Genomic DNA, 16,842 nt, shown 5'->3' on the forward strand with positions numbered 1-16,842 from the left:
TATATAATTAAGCATTAGGTAGCAGAAAAAAGGGGGAAAATGCACGGAAAGTTAAACTACGGATAACCAGAGATGACCACATGACAGCGAGAACGGCGTCTGCTAGCACTCGCGTCACCGCGCATGCGCGGAGAGTCTCCGTTGTTCCCCCACCACTCTATCCGGGAACGTCGCTCTCAGCTGCTGCCCGGTTCGCGGTTCGACAGTATGGCGGCAGTCGGCGTACGCGGTGTAGCTCGCTTCTCTGATCTTGCGTAATCGTGATCGCAGCTAGCAGAGGCAGCGTTAGCGGATCTGTCGCGTGCTCGAGGAAGGGAGAACGCAGGGGGATAATTTCGGGGACGAGTGGCACTACGACAGTTCGACGACAGTGCCTGCCGTGGATCAGGAGATATGCCGCCGAGTGGAGACTCGCATTGTTAACGTCGGCGAGGATGCGAGCGCGATTGTCACCAGACACGAATCGGTAACGAAGGTGAACGGCGAGCGGCACGACAGCGCCAGCGCCAGCGCCAATAGCAGCAATATCAGCAATAGCAGCGGAAGTAACGTTTCGTGGAACATGTCGACGATCAAGGGTAGCGGTACGCCGGGCGCGCCGCGCCAGCTGAACGTTCTGAGCAACTTCAAGTACGAATACTTCGTCGCGGGCATCTCAGGCGGCGTCGTCTCGACCCTGATGCTGCACCCGCTGGACCTCATCAAGATCCGATTTGCAGGTGAGTGAGTCACGCGCGCAGCACGCATGCGACGTGAACGCGCTCGCTAATATGGCGGCTGTCTCTCTCACCTCGCCTCTCCGCTTCCGCTTCGCTCTCACGTCACCTATACCACGGCTAGCACGTGGTATAGGTATCCGATCTCGCGTGTCACTCGTATTTGTGCGCTTTCTGATAAATAATTTTTTCCACCGCTTTTTCTTGGTCCAATTTCTTTTTTTCTTTTTTAATTCGATAGTCGCGAGAAAGTATGAAACGATCATTACGTAGATATAATAGAAATATTGGGGAAATATTTAATTTATAGATTTATCACATGCTATGCTCATACGTTCTTTCGCTTATATTATCTTTGAAGAAAGAAAGAAAAGAGCGGATTTTTTACGAATATGAAATCAAACAAATGATTCTTTTTCTAAATCAATGTTGTATTGAATTTGTAAAAAATCATATATTTATCGGAAAGTTAAAGGAATGTACTTTTTATATTCTAATTATATGTCTTCATGTTTTCATTCGACGTATTTTTTTAAAATTTTGTTTCCATTTATTAAACGTATGAATCATCAAATATTAAGCAAATAATATTAAATACTCTTTTGATGTAAATATATTCGAATATATTTGAAAACACTTTTTCTATATCCACGTATATGATCATGTTATCTCTTAAATTATTATCTCGTATTTTACATTATTATTCCATATTGATAAATAATTTATTAATAAATTATTAATGTTATTATTCTAATAGATTTAAAAGCAGTATTTATGTATCACAAAATCTATGTCATAAAAAGATTAATTTTAATAAAGTATTTAATTATATTTAAAGATTTAATAATTATCAAATATTTTTGCGATCAAAGTAGATTTGATTGTACAATACTATTGCAACACCAATTAATTATGTAAAATTTAATAATATTTGACATAAATAGTTCGATAAACTAATTCTAAATAAATTCTTATAAATATTATTTTTGATTTTAAAAATTAATTACGCTAATACATTAGTTTTGATAAATTAATACTAACAATTATCTTCAAATTAATTAACATATAATATTCTATACGTAATTTGTTTTATTGTCATTTTAAAAATTAAATAAAAGATTAAATGCGCGAAAAGAATATTAAACTGAAAAAAGGAATAGATTGAAAATATGTGGGCTAATAAATACTATTCAATATAAGTAGTTCTAGTCTAATACTTATTTTATATAATTTAACGAAGAAAAAGGTTTTCTCCCAAAATTATATATACATTATATATAATTATACATTATGCATACTATCTGAAAGTTTACGAATATAATTTTATCTCTTACGAGTGAACATTTTGCGCAACAAAATTTCTTTTTGTTTAAGAGAGAGAGAGAGACACAGACCAAAACATTATATATTCTGATTTATGAAGTGTTGCGACATACAAGATGGATTTATGCCGAGAAAACGGTGATTGTGGAATCTAAACGAGCCGATTGTACACAATTTATCGCTTTGTTAAAAAAAAAAAAAAAAAAGAACTCGAGAATAACGTAAAAGGACTGATTACAGACTGATCTGATATTTTCCATCTAACGTTTTTCTTTGATGTAAATAAATAAATTCGTTTCTGTAAATTAAAAACATGATAATGATATGTGATTCGATTTCACTTTTCGTCGCGCGTAACAAAACAGCAAAGTTGGAAAGTTGTCGATCGCAATATTCGATTTTGTGCTACTTGAGATGGATATATCGTGAATTGCCAGAAACAGAACATTAGAATATTTTTTAACATATAAAAGATAAAACATATAAAAGTTTAGAAGGTAAAACGTGTAAATTGCTTTCTGCATATTTTTTTTTTATCTTCTAAATACATACAAGAGAAAGATATTGATGATCATTTTCTTTCTAGAGTGATAAACTTCAATAGTATGTCAATGTTATAGGTGATATTTTATTGATGACAATTTCGTTAATTTTTATTTAATAATGATACAATCACGACAGTTTATACTGAGCTCACGTGAATTACGATTATCTTTTTATTGCGATAATTATACATAAAATTTAGATTAGATAGTTTTCAAAGATTAGATAGTTTTTAACTAATATTTCTGTCTACAAGTTTTTTGCGCAGCAATGATTTCATTCTAGGTTAATGTTCTACGATGACAACTGTCTGAATGCCTATTAACTTGTCTACGAAATGACAAAACTATTTTTAAACGACAGTTTTGCATCTTAAGATAATTCTATTTTACGCGAAACAATATATGAGAGAGATTACATTATTTTAATTCTAAATTTTTTACTGTTAAATTTTAATATCTTTGGTTATTTCGAAATGAATCATATATCCATATAACATTTAAAATATTCGATTGAATAATACTTAAAATATTTCGATACTGGAGTAGCGATAGCATTGTTTTCTTAATGTGAAATTCTTGATGAAAGAATCTTGAACTGAAAGTAATTGAAAGAAAAAAATAAATCAATCACTATGCTAATAAATTAAAAGCCTTTTTCTGCTTTTTTTACGGTAATAAGAATTTCTCTAGTTAATATTTTATTAATGAACTACTTATACATACTTAATTATAATAGAATACTAATAGATTAAAGAAACAATTAAAAAATTCATCTGTCTTTATATCGTTATAATTTATATTATCAATATACATTGTATTAAACTCGGATATATTTATATGAATAAAGATTTTATTTCAGAATCGGGGAGACAAAGGAACGGACAAGACAGCTTTTAAATTATCTACATAAATTTCACATTATAATGACATATAGGATATACGATAAGTACGAAAAGATTATAAAATTATTCATTAGCAAAGAATATTATTTAAGCGAAATATCGCAGAAAATAACGTCTAAATTAAGCTCATAATAATAATAAGAATATAACGCATTTAAATAAATGGATATAAATACTGATGATAAAACGCTTCTGTGAAAAGATAACTATCGTAAGAACATCATTTCGATAAAAGCGCATTATCTCCGTTAGAAAGGCAGGTGATTAACACGAAATATGGTATATAAATTTAATCGATATGAATAAACTAAGCGTTTGAAATTTAAAATGTCTTTCAGATTTGAAATTTGAACCGACATTTCGTCAGAAACGTTTCATTTATCTCGAAGTCTTAGAATGAGAGACGTTATTAAACTATTTGCTGAGATATTAGTCTACATTTATCACGTGCTATCGATACCAAAGTTTACTCTCGCAAAATGTCTTTTGCTTTAATATGCGATGATCGTCAATGATTATATAATCGTCACGTGTCTCCATTTAACTGTACGAACCTCCAACATAAATACACTTATCAGACATATTATTTGAACATTATTAATCAAATTTATATTTTTATTATATTATTCTTTTTTTACATAAGTAAAATATAATATATTTAAAATAAATTATAATAAACTTAATATATTTTATAACAAACTTAAATAGATAAATTTGTAATCATTTTATTTGTGTGATATTACTAGAGATAAATGTAAATACATTATTAACAGTTTACTGATACGTAGAGATATGTATTTTTTAATCCTTTATTTTCACGTTACGTCAATGAATCTAATGTCAATCAATCGATTTCTGTTTATGCGATAAAAGCGAAAATATCGCATTACAGCATATTTCATAATCGTCTAAACTTATCGCTGATATATTATAGAAATTTTTTTTTACAGAAATGTGACAAAAAATTATCACATGAAGTTAATTTTAACGATAAATTGCACGTAATCTTTTTTTTTTTACAGTAAAATAAGCGAGTTTTTTCCCTTGCGTTCTCACAATTATCTTTTGTAATGGAAAATCATTAATAATTGCTTTAATTAAACATTATCTATTATAATATTATATTATGTAATTATATTATATATTATATTATATTGTAAGTAGATATTACGTCAAATTATTTAGTGTTTGATTATATGTTTATATCTAGTTTTACTTGTGTTTTGAAGCTATATTTTCGCTCTTTGGTTGGCGTCTGTTCAACATGTAATATCTTGCTTATATTGTTATTTTTCACTGCCTGTGAGATCACAAACGAGTTTTTCTACACACATGCATACACACATACACATACATACACACACACACACACAAAAGCTTGCAGAAGCGAGAGAAGTATTAAGATGTGTCAGAAATAGTTTTCATAATATGTAACACAACATTAAACAGCTGTTTTAGGAAACTTCCACATCGATATATAGAGACGTCATTTTTTTCATACGTCAAACCAAATGAATTGCTGCTTTGAATAATGGTTTCCTGGCTTGTTGCAAGTACAATCAGCTTTTATTTATTCATATCTTGCTTGTTTGAAAAATTCAACTTCCGTGTAGAAAGCTTTTTGCGTCTATTTTTATCCACTTTAGATTTTAAAGATCTGGCTAATATTAGTCACCTAAATGTGAAACTTGAGTGAAATAAACTTTGTGCAAAACAGAATAAAGCCAAGAAAGTTTCTCCTCATGTTTAATGATTTTTTTTTTTTTAATGTTATAATTTGATGAGGACACAAATGTGCGTGTTTAGCGCTAAATGGAGCGTGAAATATATAGATGAATAAGACTTGTTGCGAGAAACAGTGTAGTATTTTTAACAAAATATTCATTGGCCGTTCACCAAGCACTAAGTCACGCGAATTTCGTGAGTTGCGTCAGTATGTCACGTGACATTCATGACATTCGAATCGTTTTGTCGCGCATTTAAGTAGTTAGAGAAAGAAAGAAAGATAGAAAGCGTCGCGCTAACAGCTGATTCAAAATTCTATATTTTTGTAAATTTAATGGATACGATTATTAAATCAAATTTTGCAGATACACGAATCTGCATTTTTTTCGCGAATATATAAATAGAAAATCTAATTCAAATGTTTTAATTAATTAATTTAATTAATTTTCTGGCTTATAGAATTAACTGATAGTATTCTTTTTATTTTTTGCGTGAATACATATATATATACCGATATTTTAATTATCGATATTAAAATAGATTAAATTATAAGTGAATAAAACGTAAAATTATACATATATATTTATCTTATAGTTTCTGATTGCATTATATTTTCTATAAATTTAATTTGAAGTTTATTATACTTAATGAAATTTCCTATGTTAAATATTAGTTTTTTTATGCAAATTTTAAGTTGTGCAAAACGAATTTAAGATCAAATTAAGAAAAGGCTTTATTGTTTGTCCGTGTCACATGGTTTTTTTTTTTTTACTTATAATATTGCTTGATCGAAAATATATCGTAATCATAAAATTTGTATCAAGGAAAAAATGATTGTAAATTAATGAAGAGATCTCTACAGAAAATTTCATCAGAAATATTTTGCATAAATAAGATTGCATAGGATAGTCTCTGCCCACGTGAAATCATTGTTTACTCGTGAAAGCGAAAGTAGATTATACTTCGCAGCAGATGGTGATTATACTTTTTTTTCTTGCTCTTCCACCGTAACTTATCTTACAATTAGAATTACAAAACATTTTCAAACATCGCCATTGTCGATTAATTTTTGTCTTAGCTTTGAATAAAACGCTATCTACAATAAATCGATATAATATTTCGATATAATAATTCGTTATAAGATAATTATCAATAATTTGATATAAGATGTCTTATCTACTCTTTGTGATCTCTTTCTGTGGCAAAAAAAAATAATTATAATATTAAGGGGGAGGGGAATTAATTTTTTTTAGTCTGATCTATATCATATTATTAAATTATATCATGTGTACTAAACCACATCATAAATTATAAATTATATTAAACTAAAAATCTAGGATATAAAAAATGCGTGTAATTAAATTTAAAATATTTATATTTTGTCATAGAATGTTTTCTTGTTTATAAAAAAATTATATTTGAGAAGAGAATTTCTCGGATATATATTTAAGAAGAGAATTTCTTGGAAAATAAGTTTTATCGCAAGACGATATCGCTGCTTTCTCGCAGCGTGAGACGCGATATGAAACTAATGATACAGATAAAACAAGTCGATATTCAATACGACCGTATATATATGTATATATATATATATATATACGTTAACCACATCTGTATACGTTGAGAATGCATTGAAGCATAACAATTAGGTGCTGCTTATTCCGAGACGACGCATTTGACGGCAATTGTTTAATTAACAGAGATAAACGATAAATGCAGATATTGTAGTCGTGAACCCTATTAGTTATGACACAGATTCTCGTATAAACGAAATGTTAAATGTAACGGTAGTGTTATGATAATTTTTATGAGAATAGAAGTATTGTTCAAGTTGTGATGGGATTTATTTAAGTCTTGTTACCTTCTTGCAGTAAATGATGGTCAAACGAATACGCTACCGCGATACAACGGACTTAGGAATGCTCTCGTTGAGATTGTCAAAACCGAGGGAGTGCGTGGACTTTATAGAGGAGTAACGCCAAACGTTTTAGGATCGGGCAGTTCGTGGGGCTTCTACTTTTTCTTGTAAGTATACATATGCATATGGATAATCGATTAAAAATTTAGTAATGTTTTTTTTAATGCTATTTTTAATGCATATAAAATTAATACAGATTTACAATTGCAAGACGACAAAAATTTTATAAATTGATAAGTGTTTATTTTCTCTTTATGTGACACTTCTTATCGAGATTTAATTTACAGTTATAACACGATAAAGACTTCAATCCAGGGTGGTAATTCGAAGAAACCGCTTGGACCATCTATGCATATGTTTGCTGCTGCTGACGCCGGAGTGCTTACCTTGCTCATGACTAATCCAATCTGGGTGGTGAAAACGCGGTTGTGTTTACAATATACTGAAGACGTGAATGTGGCGGAATCCAAAAGATATCGTGGAATGATAGATGCTTTAAGCAAGATTTACAAGACGGAGGGCATTAGAGGCTTATATAAGGTAAGTATAGTTGTTTTGTTGATTGTAAATTGAAAGTTAATTGAATTTGAAATAAAATGAATTATTACAGTGTTGACTAGCGAAAGTTTCTATATCGCTGTATTCTTTTGCAGGGTTTAGTTCCTGGATTGTTCGGTGTCTCTCACGGTGCGATACAATTCATGGCATACGAGGAGATGAAGAATAAATACTATAATTATTTAAATGTGCCCATTGATACAAAATTGGTGAGTCGATTATATTTTTATTGAAGATTTCATTAGGTTATAAGATGCACTTAGAATTCTGTGTAGCATATTTTCAATTTTTGGCATTGCTGTTGCCTTTTTTTTTTTTGCTAATTTATGTCTTTTATACAAAGAGTGTGGCGACATTATCAATTCATAATATCAATTCACAAAGATGACATCTAGTTGAAATTGGATAGATGTTCATAAATTTAGAATAAAAATGAACAATATCTGTGCTTGATTTTTCCGTACAGAGTACAACCGAATATATCGTTTTTGCCGCGATATCCAAACTGATCGCTGCAGCGTCGACGTATCCTTATCAAGTGGTGAGGGCACGACTTCAGGATCATCATCACGATTACCGGGGTACCTGGCACTGTGTTCAATGCACATGGAGGTCAGAAGGGATTAGGGGTTTCTATAAGGGCTTATCACCATACCTTTTACATGTTACGCCAAACATATGTTTGATTATTCTTATTTATGAGCATTTTACTAACGGCAGTTAATTTATGTTGACATCTTATTGTTGCAAATGTAAGAAAATTTTTTAGGCCATTTTTTTTAACCTTCTGCAGAGCGTAATATTTCCTCTGATTTACCAAAACTCATGGCACAAGATGCTCACAAGTGTATATGATTTTTTAACGATGCGAGGCCATGGTACTCAATTATTTTAAAATAGCTGAATATTACGCGTTACACAACGTATCATTCAAATAGATTATAATGTAGACTAATTTTTGTTTCAAGAAAATTTGTTTAAAAAAATTATTTTTATCAAGTATTTTGTGGAAGAAGCTTAAAAGATAATTGAGACTATTATTAGTAATAATTTTTATTCTACTTGATTTTAGATAACACGTGGATATGTATTAGTTTTCTTTCTAGTATTTGAAGTGAATGTAATGATATTTTCTATTATTTGTATCTCTATTAATTGATATTAGATATTTGTTGAACATTTGTTGTAAAGAAAGAAATTGCTTGATATAGAAAAGCAGTTTAAATCATTGCTTTTACTATTGTTTTAACTTGTATAAATTATGATTTAATGATTACAATTATCACAAACCGAGAAAGGAATGATAATAGTGAAGTGGCAAACAATTCGTGGCGTGTTACATAAAACGTATGCGTTTTATTTATATTCAACCGTTTATTATTTCTTATCCAAGAATACTGAGAGACTGCGATAGTAGTGTAGAAAAAGACAAAGAGTTAATTTATTTCTCGTTTAATTTATAAAAATTGTTGTGCGGAATTCATTGTGGCTGATGTACTTTACGCAAGGAAAGTTTTCGTATACAACCACAATATATTTCAACTGAAGTGTCTTCTAATCGTATAAGGTTAGATTGTGAGACATACGCATGTATGAGTATGTTCATCCTTCATTTACTGAAATGTAAGATATTGGAAATGTCGTCTGAACCAAATTTAATTAGGCACATTTTGGTTACGTGCAAATATATACATGAAAGGAAGAGAGCGAAGGGTGTATTGAAATATAAGCTAATTAATGCGCTCTACGCAGAGAGCTACAAGAATACACCCGATTCACGTCGCAAAAGACGGTGTATAATCTTGAACAGTTAAATTAATAACCAAATATTTAAATAACGTAACTATACAAATAATACATGTATGTCTGTATAATGCTCGAACTATTTTTTATGCATGATGTGTGCGAACCACATGTGTAAACTGATTTTATATCGCCGTTCAACTCGATGAGTTCAATGCGGTTTTTAATTTAGACAATTTTTTTCCTTTTAGCAAATGTAGTAAAAATTCGCAGTCCATCTCTGTGTCTTATATTTTTTTTTTTATCTAAGCGGCTCTCTGTAATTATTTATACCTCATCCTAAGTTGAATAAATAGAGTCCGCGATAGATGAATTTTCCGAGGATCTTAGAATCTGGCACTCGGAAAATAGGATAGATAGCAATAAGTTTCCGTGCAATCTGTAAATAGTAGAATGAATTTATTTATATCAATTCCTTTAGCTATAAATCTAGTTAGAATCTGTCTCTTTGAAAATGAAATAACGAAACACGCGAAGGTGCATATTTAAAAGCAACATTGTGACGATATTAATAAATACAACACAGACACGCATATCGAAAAATGTTTGTCATTAAATTAGCTACCGACTATTCGGATTATACTATCCGAGTTTCCCTAGATTTCATTTCTTCGTTCTCCCAATTTTATGCTATCATACGTAGATTCTTATTGGCAGCGAAAGATGTCATTAAGCATATGTGATTTAATGAATTATATTATCCTAAACCTATTTTGCACTGAAGCTATTTTATCGCTATTTACAGGAGATAGCATGTAGAAAGGTATTGTGACTGAATGATTATTGATTACGTTACGTTATTTGTTCGGTAGTTTGTTAAGCCACCAGCAGTACGATTTTTGAACGTATTATACGATGATTGCAAATTATTTGGCATTCGTAATTTATATAAAATTGTATTCTAACTAAAAAACGGAATAAAAATAAAAATAAAAAACTTTTTTATGGTTTTGAATTTATTGCGCTGTTATTCGATTTGTAAGAGAAATTTTATAATTGAACTGCGTTAGAAAAACATATATGTTACTTTCTCTCTAATTTAAACTTTCGCAGAATTATAGGAGCAGTAGAAGGGAGAGTATCAGCTCTTTCTGTGGCTCCTTGATTTAGAATTTTTATAGTAAATTTCGCGTCAAGAATCGTACGCGGGTTAAATTAAAATTAATCGCTTCATAGGATGCTTAGCATCTTCAGTTTTTTGTTATAAAACAAGTAAAACAAGAGGTATTGCTGGTGGTTCGTTACAGGTATGAGGGTTTCCACGGCTTTTACAAGGGTTTAAGCGTAAACCTCACCAGGGTGACACCGGCGACGGTTATCACATTTGTGATCTACGAAAATACGTTGCATTATCTGCAATCGAGTCGCGCTGCCGTGGAAGGAACGATCGCTGTGCCTCTCTCTGCGGTTAACAAACTGAAGGAGTAAGGAGTAAAAGGAATATTCTTTTTGGAGCCTTAATGAAGTCAAGTGAAAGTCTGAATTGGAGTGATCCAACTTTTGTTATGTTCCCGGTGATATGTTTTGGTATGCGCCGAAAAATGTGATTTAGCGGTTATAATAAAGTTTTACTATAACGAGAAAGACTTAAGGCACAAATTTTAATATCGAAAATTTGAATTTTTTATTAATGTTTTGCAAAAATTAAAATTGATATGAGAAAAGGCTACAGATGTTAGGAATTTTATAAGAAGAGCTAATAACTTTTTTTTTTAAAGTTGCAAATATTTTTCTTATATTTGATTATAAATATTATTATAAATAAATAAATGTTATTCGCTGCTATTGGTTTCTTCACTTGTCTCGGGGTTTTAATCAAACTAAATATACAATTTTTCGATTAGGGGAAATATCTTAACAATTGGGAGGAAAATATTGTAGCTTTAATACGATAAATTAAATGGTTGTTAATGTTATAGCGTGATTTCTGTGGTTTTATCGGATAAAAGAAACATTGACTAATTGAAGCACATACAGTTTTCGGGAATATTCTTAAAATGTATCGATAATAGAGAATATTTTCAGATGCAACAATCGCATTTTTTTCGTAATTAATTCATAAAAGTTTCGTGAAAAAGATACACACTAATCTATTAGAAATTGTTTTCTTTTATTTAATTATATTTATAACTAAATTGTATTTATAATTCAAAAAAATCCAAGATTCGACTAGTATGACACTTTTAAAATATGTAAAATATTCTTGTAATATGCACAAATATAATATGGCATTTCCACGAGCTCTTTCGGAATAGTAGACTAAAGTTGAAAAAAAATAAAAAAAAAATTCGTGTATAATGTGTATTTTCGATGGTAAAAAGGTTTGTTGGCGAAGAAGAAACTCTCGTAGTGAACTTTGCATTTAGAGATTTTTTTAAATATGTATGTATATGATAAATAGGTGTAAGAAATGAAATAAAGAAAAAGCAGTTACGAGGAATAAGTTAAAATATTTCCAATTTCTGCTATTTCTGTTATTGATCTGATTGCCATGCTATGTTGCAAAACTGTAATATATGTTTATCGTTATATTAAATTAGCAATTAGTTTGCTAGATTTCTGTTGATATCATCGAACATGACATCTTGCGAAAATATTGTCGTCTTTTTCAGCTGATAAAGCTTGCGACAGGCATTTTAAGAAATTTCTTCCGATAAACTTTGAGCTATCTGAGTTATTAATGAACTTTTAATATTTATAAGTATTCGTATAATGCAGTTAAATATTAATTAAAAATATATTTATCAGTTGGTGCTGATGTAATGGCTTACTAGATCTAAAAGATTTATGGAGCATTTTTTGTAACGCTGGTCGCAATGCTGTTCATATTCGGCTTCTATAATCTCGTTTGGAAGATTTTCGCTTCTCGATGTGGAGGGTCTACAATAAAAATGTACACATAAATGTTAAAATTCTTATATTACTATATAGTATATTATCTCTTATATTATTCGTTTAAGGCATGGTATTTGATAATATAAATGTCTGCCGGATGAACATTTCAATGATGAAATAAAAATATATCGCATTAATTGATTTAATTTAAATATTGATTAATTGATTTAATTTTCTAGATCTCCTGCATCACATTCTTATCTATTGCTTATATTATGTGCTGACTAATAAAATAATTATTGAGTTTTTTTTATTTTTTCAGTTGATAGAATCAACTGAAAAAATCGAAGTTCTTTTGTATTCAATATTTACGCGAGTATGATTTGCAGGATATCACCAAGTAATCCATTTTCGCTTAAAGAATATCTCGCAGCTTCACAAATCATTCTCAGCAAACAATCTAGTCCAGAGTAACCCAGGCTGCAAAGCATATAAGATTATATTTTTCAAATTTTACTTGCAAAATATTATATCTTGGAGCAGTAATCCTGTTATCGCGCGCGAAAACTACATGGAAAGATTTTACAGCGAAAAGTTTTGATAACCGAGATACGCGATATACTTTATAAAAGACATTTGATACGTGCGTGCAATTCTGTTACCTTTTCATTTTATTCATGAGCACCTTGTACACTAATTGGCGGTTAAGACTTCGTTTTACATAGTAATCTCCCTCGTAAAAGTAACTCGAATTCCATTCGTGCGGTAATCCGTAATTCGCCTCGAAATAAAATGCCATCGATATAGACTGATCGGAAATATCTATGGGAACTCCCAAGGCGAAAAATATCTGCAAATGGAAATATGCGCAGACAAATTAATAGTGATATTGCTCAACTACGATATTGCCCGTTTATATAAAATTATTAATTGTGTAATTGATTTAGTCTTCAACAAGCGAAAAATTTTTTCACAGAATGTCAAAATATTTTATAAAATATGAAAAAAAATATTTCATAAAATATGAAAAAAAAAAACATTTATATATTCTGAGTAAAAGCTGCTAAACGTAAATTGTAAATTACACTTTACAATTTTCTGTCATAATAATTTTTATGAGGGTGATAAATGATGATCTCTTTTTTAATATGACAAAATAAGACTGTGAATTTTATTATAAGAATATAAAGCGTTTACGCTGTGAGATTTTTCGGGACGAATCTTATTTCGCGCGAGTGTACGTGAAGTGAAAATGATTAATATTGAGTTAACAGACCGCTCACATAGTCCGAGACGCATTAGTAGATGAAAAATGAATGATTGATCCACCATACCCCTGTATTACTACCCTCGGGAAATCCGATAGATCGTACATGTCTCGATATACCATGTGTAATATTTTTCATTCCCGATACACGTGCTGACTTCATGAAGCACCACATCAAAAAAGCCAACGCCGTAATTTGATCTCTGAAATATTTTGCAAAAACTCAACAAGTTTCATTATATATGTTATTTATCGAGTTTATCAACAATTATCTTATAACTGTTTAAAATTATTAATTATATAATTTTTATAATAATTAAGAATTGTTTTTCACAATCATATTGATTTGTTTATTAAAACATATTTAAATAAAAATAATTGTTTTCGATTTAGAATTAGCAAACTGTGCCATTTTATTTTAATTATACGCACACATATTGTTATTCGTACAACTTTTTTTATTAATAACGATTTCCGTAAATGAAATTCGAGAGAAAAAGCTGGAACAGTGATACTTATTGTTAAATTCGTTTTGTAAAGTAAATAGCACATTGTAAAATAAATAGTTGAATGTTTAGATAGCGGAATATTTTTAGGATTTTATCGAAATAACGTCCCTGCAATACCTCGGATATTCATTCGGCATTCGCGGAATATGTGGGATTCGCGGATCAATATCTCGGTAAAAAAATAAAAAAAAAAAAAGGTATATGCGTCGCATCTGTTTGTCCATTTCTTTATTTCCTGAATTGTTTTGATTTTACCGATCGCTTCATTGGTTTTCGCGCCAAATGTAAATATTCGCTCATCCCGCGCGATTGCGATTGCAGGAGTTTACGTTGCCACGCGAATGAAACAAAACAAATTTATTTTCCTCGACAAGTCACGCATATCGTGTCAGTAAATATTTTACGCTTCTCTTTGTCGTACGCATTTCCCATGAGATTTTTCACAATTAGCATAATCGTATTAAAAAAAATTTTTGCAGCACTATTTGCGTAAGTAATAGTATCGAACACTCACTTTCTCATTTCTTCAGCGTACCTATACGTCACTCGGGCCTTACGCAAGGTTTTCACCGAGTGGCGAATTAGCGGTTTGTACTTATCGTAAAAATATGCGAGGAAAAAATAGTCCGGCAATTTGCATAAAGCTAATAACTGTTACTACAATCTGCGTGTTACTGTGAAGTATAGTTACAGTTTCCATTTTATTATCGGTATTTTGCGATACTACTATATTAATATATGATAATTTAATAACTCTTGCAAATTATACTTAACATGTATTGCACAACTAAAGGATATTGTTATTTCTTATATTTTCTCTTTCTCTCTTTTTCTCTGTTTTTACAATATATACATGTATTGATATTTGTACGTTTTAAACAATTTTAATTTTGTTGATTTTCATTGTTTTACGTTACATCAATAGATCGTATATTGCAATATTTTTTAATTCGCGAATGCAATTATTTAAATTGTGAGTGACGAAATAGATTGTGTTTATATAATGTATTTGTATACAGATTGTGTCATGTATATAGTTATGCGTTTTTTGCAAATATTTTTATTATAGAGTCTAGTTGTCAAAATATTATTCCTTTACCATGTTGTGTAACAAGATCGCATTTCAGAATCATTTTAGTCAAGTCAAAATCCAAATCAGATTGAATGAATAACCAGATTTATACGCGGTGTTTAAAATTTCTATTTCCTTTGATTCGCAGATATTCTTCGAGTATTTTATTGGAGCTTTTTTAATTTCAACAAATATTTGGCAATTATATCTTAAATTAAAATTATGTTAGGATAAAATTAATTTGTAAGTAAAAAGTAAATATTTCGCTATTTATTGTTAATAGAAAATTAATATTTGCAAAAATTTGTTCTTAAATCTCATTCTAGTATTATTCACTGAAAAATCATTATTTCAACATATTCAATTTATAATTTTTTAAGGAGAAATTTTATATTAATTCGAGAGCACGAATTTGCGACTTACACTCAGTTTGTAGCGAACGATATCGGTTGGCTTCAATCGTTCAGCTGGCGGAATGAGATTATGGTTCGCGGGATGCATTAATCCCACGATCAGTATGCATCTAACACTAATTGAATTAATAATGGAATTGTAGGATGTCTGTTTCTGCCTTGTTTGGCGTATTCCTGATTCAATGGCGAACTTGTAATTATTCCACGAGACTTTACGTATAATAATTTATAGCAACCCCTTCAACCTCGTTCTGCTATCCCTTCTACCCCTGACACACCACCGGGTTTCTGCGGCTGGATACCCGCGGAACAATGCCCAGTAACCACCTTTCACTATGTCTCCCAGTTGGAATATCTACGAAGTGTTTCACACACCAAATACATTATTGATTAGCGTACCATGAATTTAGCGGTCTCCGCTGCATCTTGCAAGCCGAATACTCGGGGTGACAGTCGGTCGTTGGGTGACAATCATTTTTGGGTCACGAAACACATTTACTTGCATTGTGTATGCGTAGGGCGGCCCGGTTTTCCAACGCAGCCTTTAAGGTACAGCCTTGGGTACTTACTCTTATGGATTTCTTTTCTTTTTTATAATTCGCGCAAAGTCATCGAATCAATTTTCTCGTTTTTTTTTTCAAAGATACTGCAGAAAGATAGCTGTAAAAGAACAGTTGTATGTTTGTAAAATTTATAAAACGTTTACTTTCTCTCTTTTACAAAGTTTTCTCTCTATATATATGTAATATATATATTTTATTAACTTTTTATCTTACATGTGTTATATAACTAAACAGATATTATTTTTACAATTATTAGATATGAAATATAAAATATTGCTCTCTGTTCTTTCTCCTTCTCCTGCTTTACGTACCACTGGAGAAAAATCTTCTTCGCAGATGCTGCTCGACAAAAAGTGAATTATTAATAATATCTGTTTGTTTATTTTCTACGCGAAATAATTCGCTGCGCGCGTGCGACTCTGCCTCTCGTGCTCGGGCTCGGGCAATATCGTGTGCTCATTGAAATAAAGGATGCGAGATTTACGAAGGAATTGCGCGAGGAAAATTTTATGATGCGCCTGCGGTACATGGAACAACGCCGGAGATTTTCGTCGCAATTTTCCGCAGGGCTGCGGAATGCGAGATGCGCGGCTTACTCGTGTGTGCTCGGGGAGGACGATGGTGGTCGGGGTGGCTGCGGATATCATTGTCGTTGCGCACGTAACAAGCGATCGCGGCGGGTTTCACATTGCG

General features: G+C 31.0%; 2 protein-coding genes across 3 annotated transcripts; one reads left to right on the forward strand and one right to left on the reverse strand.

Moving 5' to 3' along the window:
* The first annotated feature begins 214 nt into the window (after positions 1–214).
* On the forward strand, positions 215–11,797 carry LOC140674565 (solute carrier family 25 member 32). Of its 2 annotated transcripts, none has more exons than XM_072908197.1 (6): positions 215–719; positions 7,083–7,236; positions 7,417–7,669; positions 7,783–7,896; positions 8,154–8,299; positions 10,738–11,797. In XM_072908197.1, the coding sequence occupies exons 1-6, from the start codon at positions 563–565 to the stop codon at positions 10,916–10,918; spliced, it is 1,005 nt and encodes a 334-aa protein (XP_072764298.1). In that variant the 5' UTR covers positions 215–562; the 3' UTR covers positions 10,919–11,797. The 2 variants fall into 2 exon arrangements, with proteins under 2 accessions (XP_072764298.1, XP_072764300.1); XM_072908199.1 differs by lacking the exon at positions 215–719 and adding an exon at positions 4,890–5,039.
* Positions 11,798–12,201: 404 nt separating this feature from the next.
* Positions 12,202–14,700, reverse strand: LOC140674576 (uncharacterized). The gene is made up of 5 exons (XM_072908218.1): positions 14,616–14,700; positions 13,660–13,795; positions 12,988–13,175; positions 12,698–12,805; positions 12,202–12,370 (listed from the first exon to the last, which is right to left on the reverse strand). The coding sequence occupies exons 1-5, from the start codon at positions 14,621–14,623 to the stop codon at positions 12,235–12,237; spliced, it is 576 nt and encodes a 191-aa protein (XP_072764319.1). The 5' UTR covers positions 14,624–14,700; the 3' UTR covers positions 12,202–12,234.
* Between the last annotated feature and the right edge of the window lie 2,142 nt (positions 14,701–16,842).

This window comes from Anoplolepis gracilipes, chromosome 16, assembly GCF_047496725.1.
Source record: "Anoplolepis gracilipes chromosome 16, ASM4749672v1, whole genome shotgun sequence".
NCBI lineage: Eukaryota > Metazoa > Arthropoda > Insecta > Hymenoptera > Formicidae > Anoplolepis > Anoplolepis gracilipes.

What these genes read in the sequence shown, in the direction of transcription:
- LOC140674565 (XM_072908197.1), top strand. Translation starts at nt 563, where the DNA reads ATGTCGACGATCAAGGGTAGCGGTACGCCGGGCGCGCCGCGCCAGCTG. An exon ending in TGGGGCTTCTACTTTTTCTT is followed by an intron (nt 7,237 to 7,416) that starts GTAAGTATACAT and finishes TTTAATTTACAG; the next exon opens with TTATAACACGATAAAGACTT. An exon ending in TGCCCATTGATACAAAATTG is followed by an intron (nt 7,897 to 8,153) that starts GTGAGTCGATTA and finishes TTTTCCGTACAG; the next exon opens with AGTACAACCGAATATATCGT.
- LOC140674576 (XM_072908218.1), bottom strand. An exon ending in CTCATGAATAAAATGAAAAG is followed by an intron (nt 12,806 to 12,987) that starts GTAACAGAATTG and finishes TATGCTTTGCAG; the next exon opens with CCTGGGTTACTCTGGACTAG. An exon ending in ATCCTGCAAATCATACTCGC is followed by an intron (nt 12,371 to 12,697) that starts GTAAATATTGAA and finishes TTTTTATTGTAG; the next exon opens with ACCCTCCACATCGAGAAGCG.